Source organism: Nothobranchius furzeri, chromosome 7 (genome assembly GCF_043380555.1).
Source record: "Nothobranchius furzeri strain GRZ-AD chromosome 7, NfurGRZ-RIMD1, whole genome shotgun sequence".
Taxonomy (NCBI): Eukaryota; Metazoa; Chordata; class Actinopteri; order Cyprinodontiformes; family Nothobranchiidae; genus Nothobranchius; species Nothobranchius furzeri.
Window position 1 is genome coordinate 27,930,561 of NC_091747.1, and position 9,010 is coordinate 27,939,570.

The 9,010-nt window shown below is 45.8% G+C and overlaps 1 protein-coding gene across 1 annotated transcript; it reads left to right on the plus strand.

Annotated features, from left to right (window-relative positions):
• The first annotated feature begins 683 nt into the window (after positions 1-683).
• LOC129162166 (C-type lectin domain family 4 member E) lies at positions 684-6,885 on the plus strand. Its single transcript, XM_070552856.1, has 6 exons — positions 684-758; positions 4,454-4,552; positions 4,659-4,799; positions 5,280-5,431; positions 5,537-5,664; positions 5,778-6,885. The coding sequence occupies exons 1-6, from the start codon at positions 728-730 to the stop codon at positions 5,968-5,970; spliced, it is 744 nt and encodes a 247-aa protein (XP_070408957.1). The 5' UTR covers positions 684-727; the 3' UTR covers positions 5,971-6,885.
• Positions 6,886-9,010: the final 2,125 nt, after the last annotated feature.

A 9,010-nucleotide genomic window follows, 5' to 3' on the forward strand; every position in this document is an offset into this window, starting at 1 on the left:
AAACAATAAAGCTGTCTGGACATTCTCAAGGGAGTTCTACTGATAAGGGGGACTAGGACTGGTACCAGGCGAGGTCAAACCTCCCAAAACGTCCTCCCTGTAAGAACTGAAAAGGCCTGTCTGTTACCCGAGTAAAAGAAATGGATGAAGCTTCGTTTAACAACACCAGATGTTAAACAGTCAGGTTATTAATAACATTAATAAAGTCAATATTAGGTTTTATCCATCAAATAACAAGTTTAATTTTCCTTTAATGGACAAACCAGAAGTAGATTTACTGTAGACGAAGACTCCTCCTCTTCCTTCTTTAACACAAAGCTGTGAAGCTTGAAGGAAACCAACAGAACTTCTGCTTAAACAGAGGAGCGAGGGCACGTTTATGGTGAGTTTAGAGGATTTTCTGTCAACAACAAATAAAATCACTGATTAATAATTTCCTACAATTATTCTTGTTTTTAGATTTTAGTTCAGATTTTCTTGCTTTGGTTTTAAAACATTGAACTAAACTACAAATTTTTGTTAATTATTTGACTTTTACTGAGAAAATCTGTTATTATTTTAAAGATAAGATTTTAAAACTCTTGCAAGAAACAAACATTTATGTTTCTGTATTTTAAAAATTGTGTGTGTGTGTGTGTGTGTGTGTGTGTGTGTGTGTGTGTGTGTGTGTGTGTGTGTGTGTGTGTGTGTGTGTGTGTGTGTGTGTGTTCTCAGACTGACTGTGGTGATGATGATTTGTCAACAGAACTCTGAACAAGGTGAGAACATCTTCAAACCAACATACTGAACACATCTGGTGTCTTTAGAAAATCTTTAACAACCAGAAACATCAGAAAGACTCAGGAGGACCGATGTCTCTGTGGCAACAACACATTAATGTCTGCTGTCAATAACTTCCTGTTTTTAACCAAAAACTAGAGTCACATCTGAGTTATTTTATCTAAAACTTGTGTAGAATTCATGCAGCAGAAGCTGTTAACTGGAGTCCATGATGGAGCAGATGTTGGTTGTATGTTGTGAGTGGGTCCAGATGTTGGTTGTATGCTGTGAGTGGGTCCAGATGTTGGTTGTATGTTGTGAGTGGGTCCAGATGTTGGTTGTATGTTGTGAGTGGGTCCAGATGTTGGTTGTATGTTGTGAGTGGGTCCAGATGTTGGTTGTATGTTGTGAGTGGGTCCAGATGTTGGTTGTATGTTGTGAGTGGGTCCAGATGTTGGTTGTATGTTGTGCGTGGGTCTAGATGTTGGTTGTATGTTGTGAGTGGGTCCAGATGTTGGTTGTATGCTGTGAGTGGGTCCAGATGTTGGTTGTATGCTGTGAGTGGGTCCAAATGTTGGTTGTATATAGTGTGTGGGTCCAAATGTTGGTTGTATGTTGTGAGTGGGTCCAGATGTGGGTTTTATGTTGTGAGTGGGTCCAGATGTTGGTTGTATGTTGTGAGTGGATCCAGATGTTGGTTGTATGTTGTGAGCGGGTCCAGATGTTGGTTGTATGTTGTGAGTGGGTCCAGATGTTGGTTGTATGTTGTGAGTGGGTCCAGATGTTGGTTGTATGCTGTGAGTGGGTCCAGATGTTGGTTGTATGTTGTGAGTGGGTCCAGATGTGGGTTGTATGTTGTGAGTGGGTCCAGATGTGGGTTGTATGTTGTGAGTGGGTCCAGATGTTGGTTGTTTTCTGTGAGTGGGTCCAGATGTTGGTTGTATGTTGTGAGTGGGTCCAGATGTTGGTTGTATGTTGTGAGTGGGTCCAGATGTTGGTTGTATGTTGTGAGTGGGTCCAAATGTTGGTTGTATGTTGTGAGTGGGTCCAGATGTGGGTTGTATGTTGTGAGTGGGTCCAGATGTTTGTTGTATGCTGTGAGTGGGTCCAGATGTTGGTTGTATGTTGTGAGTGGGTCCAGATGTTGGTTGTATGTTGTGAGTGGGTCCAGATGTTGGTTGTATGTTGTGAGTGGGTCCAGATGTTGGTTGTATGTTGTGAGTGGGTCCAGATGTTGGTTGTATGCTATGAGTGGGTCCAGATGTTGGTTGTATGTTGTGAGTGGGTCTAGATGTTGGTTGTAAGTTGTGAGTGGGTCCAGATGTTGGTTGTATGTTGTGAGTGGGAGCAGATGTTGGTTGTATGTTGTGAGTGGGTCTAGATGTTGGTTGTATGTTGTGAGTGGGTCCAGATGTTGGTTGTATGTTGTGAGTGGGAGCAGATGTTGGTTGTATGTTGTGAGTGGGTCTAGATGTTGGTTGTATGTTGTGGGTGGGTCCAGATGTTGGTTGTATGTTGTGAGTGGGTCTAGATGTTGGTTGTATGTTGTGAATGGGTCCAGATGTGGGTTGTATGTTGTGAGTGAGTCTAGATGTTGGTTTTATGTTGTGAGTGGGTCCAGATGTTGGTTGTATGTTGTGAGTGGGTCCATATGTTGGTTGTATGTTGTGAGTGGGTCTAGATGTTGGTTGTATGTTGTGAATGGGTCCAGATGTGGGTTGTATGTTGTGGGTGGGTCCAGATGTTGGTTGTATGTTGTGAGTGGGTCCAGATGTTGGTTGTATGTTGTGAGTGGGTCCAGATGTTGGTTGTAAGTTGTGAGTGGGTCCAGATGTTGGTTGTATGTTGTGAGCGGGAGCAGATGTTGGTTGTATGTTGTGAGTGGGTCCAGATGTTGGTTGTATGTTGTGATTGGGTCCAGATGTTGGTTGTATGTTGTGAGTCGGTCTAGATGTTGGTTGTATGTTGTGAGTGGGTCCAGATGTTGGTTTTATGTTGTAAATTGGTCCAGATGTGGGTTGTATGTTGTGAGTAAGTCTAGATGTTGGTTGTATGTTGTGAGTGGGTCTAGATGTTGGTTGTATGTTGTGAATGGGTCCAGATGTGGGTTGTATGTTGTGAGTGAGTCTAGATGTTGGTTTTATGTTGTGAGTGGGTCCAGATGTTGGTTGTATGTTGTGAGTGGGTCCAGATGTTGGTTGTATGTTGTGAGTGTGTCTAGATGTTGGTTATATGTTGTGAATGGGTCCAGATGTGGGTTGTATGTTGTGAGTGGGTCCAGATGTTGGTTGTAAGTTGTGAGTGGGTCCAGATGTTGTTGTATGTTGTGAGTGGGTCCAGATGTGGGTTGTATGTTGTGAGTGGGTCCAGATGTTGGTTGTATGTTGTGAGTGGGTCCAGATGTTCGTTGTATGTTGTGAGTGGGTCCAGATGTTGGTTTTAAAAATAATCAAATATTCAGAATCGTTGCTGTCAAGTTCCACAGAACCGCAGATGTTTATCTAAATGTTCTTATTGGGTAAACTGGTTCTTATCAGTAAAGCTGGGATGATCAGCATCAGAGAACATCTTATCTCCATGGTAACGGAGTCGTTTCCTGTTGCTAACCTCTCACATCACAAACTGTTACAGATCTAAAGTGTTGCAACAAGCTAAGTTAGATCCTTTAGTGTTGAATAAAACTAAACTCGACACATCTGCAGCTACAACATCTGATTACACTGTAAAAACACTCTGGTCTATAACAGATAAATAAAACATGTCTGGTCCTTGCGGGGGGGGGGGGGGGGGGGGGGGGTTAGGATGCACGGTTCTTACAGGTTCTACCTGGTGGTGAAGGTGACTGATCAGCCTTTTTTTTAACCAAGAAGCTTCGTTACAACAAAGAAATAATCAACCAGACGCGTTTGCTGAGTCTGTGTGACGATCACGTTTGATCCTGTTGAACTGGAGGAGAATCCTGAGTGTGTCTGAGTTGGTGTGATGTTGGTTGTTTATGTTTATGTTTATGTTTATGTATTTAGCAGACGCTTTTGTCCAAGGCGACTTACAAGTGATAATCGGCATGTTGCCCTTGAGGCTAACAACAAAAATAACAACAACAACAACAACAAACAATTTCCAGTCAGTCGTAGGTGGCAGTGAGGCAGCATGATGAATTATGGAGAGGAGAGAACAAGGAGTGGACAGTAGAGAGAGAGGACTGGTGCAGGGAGGGTGCTTAAGAAGATGCTCTCTGAAGAGCAGGGTCTTCAGTAGTTTCTTGAAAGTCGAAAAGTAAGCCGCTGTTCTGGTAGTGCTTGGTAGGTCATTCCACATTTGTAGAATGATGCATGAGAAGAGTCTGGATTGTGCTGAGCGTGGTGTAGGCACTGCTAGCCCTTGATCCTGTGATGACCGGAGCGGCCGGGCCGAGACGTAAGTCTGGTTGTATGTTGTGAGTGGGTCCAGATGTTGGTTGTATGTTGTGAGTGGGTCCAGATGTTGGTTGTATGTTGTGAGTGAGTCTAGATGTTGGTTTTATGTTGTGAGTGGGTCCAGATGTTGGTTGTATGTTGTGAGTGGGTCCAGATGTTGGTTGTATGTTGTGAGTGGGTCCAGATGTTGGTTGTATGTTGTGAGTGGGTCCAGATGTTGGTTGTATGTTGTGAGTGGGTCCAGATGTTGATGTGGCTCTCCTCTAAATGCTCCTCAGGTGAAGCTGCTGCCTCTCAGCATGAAAAACCAAACAGGAAGTCAAATCAGCTTCTCTGGGCTCTGCTGGCTGCTGTTCTCATCATTATCTACAGACTCGGTGAGTTCTGACTGATTTATTTACTATTTCATGTGTTAGAGGACAAGAGGAGAACTCTGTTATTCTGATTTCATCTGATTTTAACTTCTGTCTTTTCTTTAATCAGCTTTTGATAAAATTAGAACCAATAAAACTCTCCAAACCCTGAAGGAGGAGAAAGGAGCTCTACAGGAGGACAACAAGGTTCTACAGGAGGACAATAAGGTTCTAAGTGAGGAGAATGAAGCTCTGAGAAAACACATCTCAGGTGAGAGTGTCGGGTTTGAAAGAGTCCAGAAGGTTCAGCCTGGAGGTCTGATTCAGGCCTGTCAGGATGGTTTAATCTGAGACTTTCTGGATCATATATGATGTTTTTCTCTAATTCCTTACAATATACAACTAATAACAAGGTGTTATTTTCTTTCCCTGAGTGTTTAGACCAACCACTAACTAATATATTCACCACTGATGCTGTAAGAAAACATAAATACACATTTTTAATGATCTCTCAGTTAAAACATTCTGAGTAGCACAGCCCACTGTAGATGACATGTAAGTAGAGGTTTTCTCCTCCTGACCTTTCTGTCCTGTAATGATGTTAAAGAAACATTGATGGAGCCACAGAAACAGGAAGTTAGATGGTAACTGCAGGACAGAAGACACCTCCTGCTGCCTCCTAATCACACAAACATCCACAGAGATTTCTTCCTCCTGGATGAATCCAGTCTTTGTTCTCATCTGTTCTAAGATCATGTTTGGCTGAGGTCGGACAGAAACTGGGAGAAACACGGAGACAAGTGTTATTATTTCAGTAACATTATCTTACCCTGGAAAGGGAGCAGAAGTTTCTGTGAGGCTCTGGGAGCAGACCTGGTAAAGATTGACAGCAGAGAGGAGCAGGTATGAAACACTGCTGCAGGTTCATATTCTCACAGATTTCATCATCATGTTTCTTCATCTGAGCTCAGAAACGTCTCTGAGTCATTTTCATCTGATTTGATTCAGGAGTTCCTGGTGGAGAAATTGAAAAACATTGTGATGGATGGTATTTGGGACGGTTTCTGGATCGGACTGACAGACTCCGAGGTAGAAGGCATCTGGACCTGGGTGGACGGATCTCCACTGGACAGCAGGTCTGATGATTGTGTGAATATTTCAGTCAGTTTCAGAAAATCAACTTGACAAGGCTTTTCTGGATCAGAGTCTCCAGTTTTAATGGATTTTGTTCTTTTTACTCATCTGTCAGAATGAAGTTTTGGTTAAAAGGAGAGCTCAATAATGCTAAAACAAGCAGTGCATCTGGAGAGGACTGTGCGATGATTGTGAAGAGAGAAGCTGAAGATCTGAACACCTGGATTGATGAAACCTGTAGCCTTGTTCATAAAAGTATCTGTGAGAAACCAGCAGGAACTGGACCGAGTTCATCTGTTTGTGGCTGAAGTTCAGTTCAGTCTCTGGAACAACCTGAGTCCAGGATCCAGGAGGAGCAGAAATGATGTTTGTAGAAAGTTCATCTCACTAACAGCTGAAGCTTCATTTTAAATGTATGGAAGAGAAAAATATTATATTTTCTCACATTTTCTTTTTCCTCCTTTAGCTAAAATACAAAAGCCTAACCCATAAATAAAAAACAACATTCAATCATAAATTAGAGTAGAGACTGCTATTTTGTCTAAAACAGAACTCTTGTTCGTTTTAAACAAGCAGATGCGTGCAGTTCGATCAGACTAAATCTGAACGTTCCCGAAAGCTTACGATAAGTGTTTAAAAGCTGTAGCGGAGAACGGGTGCCATCTTTCCAGCCGGTGGCTGGCTGTTAGCGGTTAGCTCCCACTAACGTGAAGAGCGAAAAGGAGTCTCTGACTCGGAGACGCAGTGTCTCAACAAAGGGGCAAATAAACGGTCAAACACACTCAAACACACAATCAAACAACACATTCACTTACTTTAGCAGTTAGGATGTCTTTTAAACAGTCCCACAGACCTGTGGATTATCGCTGCATCAGAATTGCCGGATGTTTATGCTGGATGTCGGTGTCACCATAAAAGCTTCCCTCCTGGAAGTTTCCGGAGGAAGAAAATTAAGGTGGGACACCTTCCGTTTTTAGTAAAATATTGAAAATAAAACACAGAAATAACGTTTTTATTTAGGAAGAATGGCTCCGGATTATTGAATACGACTGGGTTATGCTCGCCAACTATGTAGAGAATTAAACTACACACTGGAATCAACTCTGTTGCTATTCAGTTGGAGATTCCGAAAAATGACCAATCAGATTAACCTATGAGGCTTAGATAATGTATAAATATCCCGGATACTTATTAATCGATCTAAGTTCATACACCAACCTGTTTGGTCTTATTTTAATCCAAAGATTAAAGATTTAACGTTGTCGGAGTACCCTGCCCGGAGGGTTACCGGGGTCCCACCCTGGAGCCAGGCCTGGGGTTGGGGCCCGTAAGCGAGCGCCTGGTGGCCGGGCTTTCGCCCATGGGACCCGGCCGGGCCCAGCCGGGCCCAGCCTGAACTGGATGCATGGGCTCGTCCAACTGTGGACCCAACACCCGCAGGAGGAGCATGAAGGGTCCGGTGCAATGTGGATCGGGTGGCAGACCAAGGCGGGAGCCTTGGCGGTCCGATCCCCGGACAAGAAAACTGTTTTTTGGGACATGGAACGTCACCTCGCTGGCGGGGAAGGAGCAGGAGCTTGTGGAAAAGGTTGAGCGGTACCGGCTAGATATAGTCGGACTCACCTCGACACATAGCATTGGCTCTGGAACCCAAGTCCTTGAGAGGGGTTGGACACTCTTCTTTGCTGGAGTTGCTCCGGGTGAGAGGCGGAGGGCTGGGGTTGGCTTTTTGTTAGCCCCAAGACTCTCTGCCTGTGTGTTGGGGTTTACCCCGGGGGACGAGAGGGTAGCTTCCCTGCGCCTTCGGGACGGGGAACGGGTCCTGACTGTTGTTTGTGCTTATGGGCCAAATATCAGTTCAGAGTACCCACCCTTTTTGGAGTCCCTGGGACGAGTGCTAGATAGTGCTCCATCAGGGGACTCCATTGTCCTGCTGGGAGACTTCAATGCTCACGTGGGCAATGACAGCTTGACCTGGAGGGGTGTGATTGGGAGGAACGGCCCACCTGATCTGAACTCAAGTGGTGTTTCGTTATTGGACTTCTGTGCAAGCCGCAGTTTGGCCATAACGAACACCATGTTCGAACATAAGGATGCCCATCTGTACACTTTGTACCAGGGCAGCCTAGGTCGCAGGTTGATGATAGACTTTGTAGTCGTATCATCTGACCTGCGGCCGTATGTTTTGAACACCCGAGTGAAGAGAGGAGCGGAGCTGTCAACTGATCACCACCTGGTGATCAGATGGCAGGGGAAGATGCCGCGTAGACCTGGTAGACCCAAACGCATAGTGAGGGCCTGCTGGGAACGCCTGGCAGAAGAACCTGTTAAGATGGTCTTCAACTCCCACCTCCGGCAGAGCTTTGACCGCGTCCCGAGAGCAGTGGGGGACATTGACTCAGAGTGGGCTTTGTTCCACTCTGCGATTGTTGAGGCGGCTGTTGCTAGCTGTGGTTGCAAGGTGGCCAGTGCCAGTCGTGGTGGCAACCCCCGTACACGCTGGTGGACACCAGAGGTTCAGGGAGCCGTCAGGCTGAAGAAGGAGGCCTACAGGGCGTGGCTGGTCTGTGGGTCTTCGGAGGCAGCAGACAGGTACCGGATAGCCAAGCGGGGTGCAGCAGTGGCAGTTGCCGAGGCAAAATCTCAGGCGTGGGAGGAGTTTGGTGTGGCCATGGAGAAAGACTATCGATCGGCTCCAAAGAGGTTCTGGCAAACTGTCCGGCGCCTCAGGAGAGGAAGGTAGCAACTCGCTCACACTGTTTACAGTGGGGATGGGGAGCTGCTGACGTCAACTGGGTCTATAGTCGGACGGTGAGAGCTCCTCAATCCCACCTATGCGCATTCCGAGGAGGAACCAGAGCCGGGAGACCTGGGGATGGACTGTCCAATCTCAGGGGCAGAAGTTGCTGAGGTAGTCAAACAACTACACAGCAGCGGGGCCCGGCGGGCGGATGAGGTTCGTCCTGGGTATCTCAAGGCTATGGATGTTGTAGGGCTGTCATGGTTGACACGCATCTGCAACATTGCGTGGTCATCGGGGGCAGTTCCTGTGGAGTGGCAGACCGGGGTGGTGGTCCCCAACTTTAAGAAAGGTGACATGAGGGTGTGTTCCAACTATAGTGGGATCACACTCCTCAGCCTCCCTGGAAAGGTCTACTCCAAGATACTGGAGAGGAGGGTCCAATCGATAGCTGAATCTCGGATTGAGGAGGAGCAATGTGGTTTACGTCCTGGCCGTGGAACTGTGGACCAGCTCCATACCCTTGCAAGGGTGATGGAGGGGGCATGGGAGTTTGCCCAACAAATCTACATGTGTTTTGTGGATTTGGAGAAGGCTTATGACCGTGT

Coding starts and splice junctions, on each gene's coding strand:
- LOC129162166 (XM_070552856.1), top strand. CDS start 728: ATGATGATTTGTCAACAGAACTCTGAACAAG. Junction 5,432..5,536: donor TTGACAGCAGAGAGGAGCAG/GTATGAAACACT, acceptor GATTTGATTCAG/GAGTTCCTGGTGGAGAAATT. Junction 5,665..5,777: donor GGATCTCCACTGGACAGCAG/GTCTGATGATTG, acceptor CTCATCTGTCAG/AATGAAGTTTTGGTTAAAAG.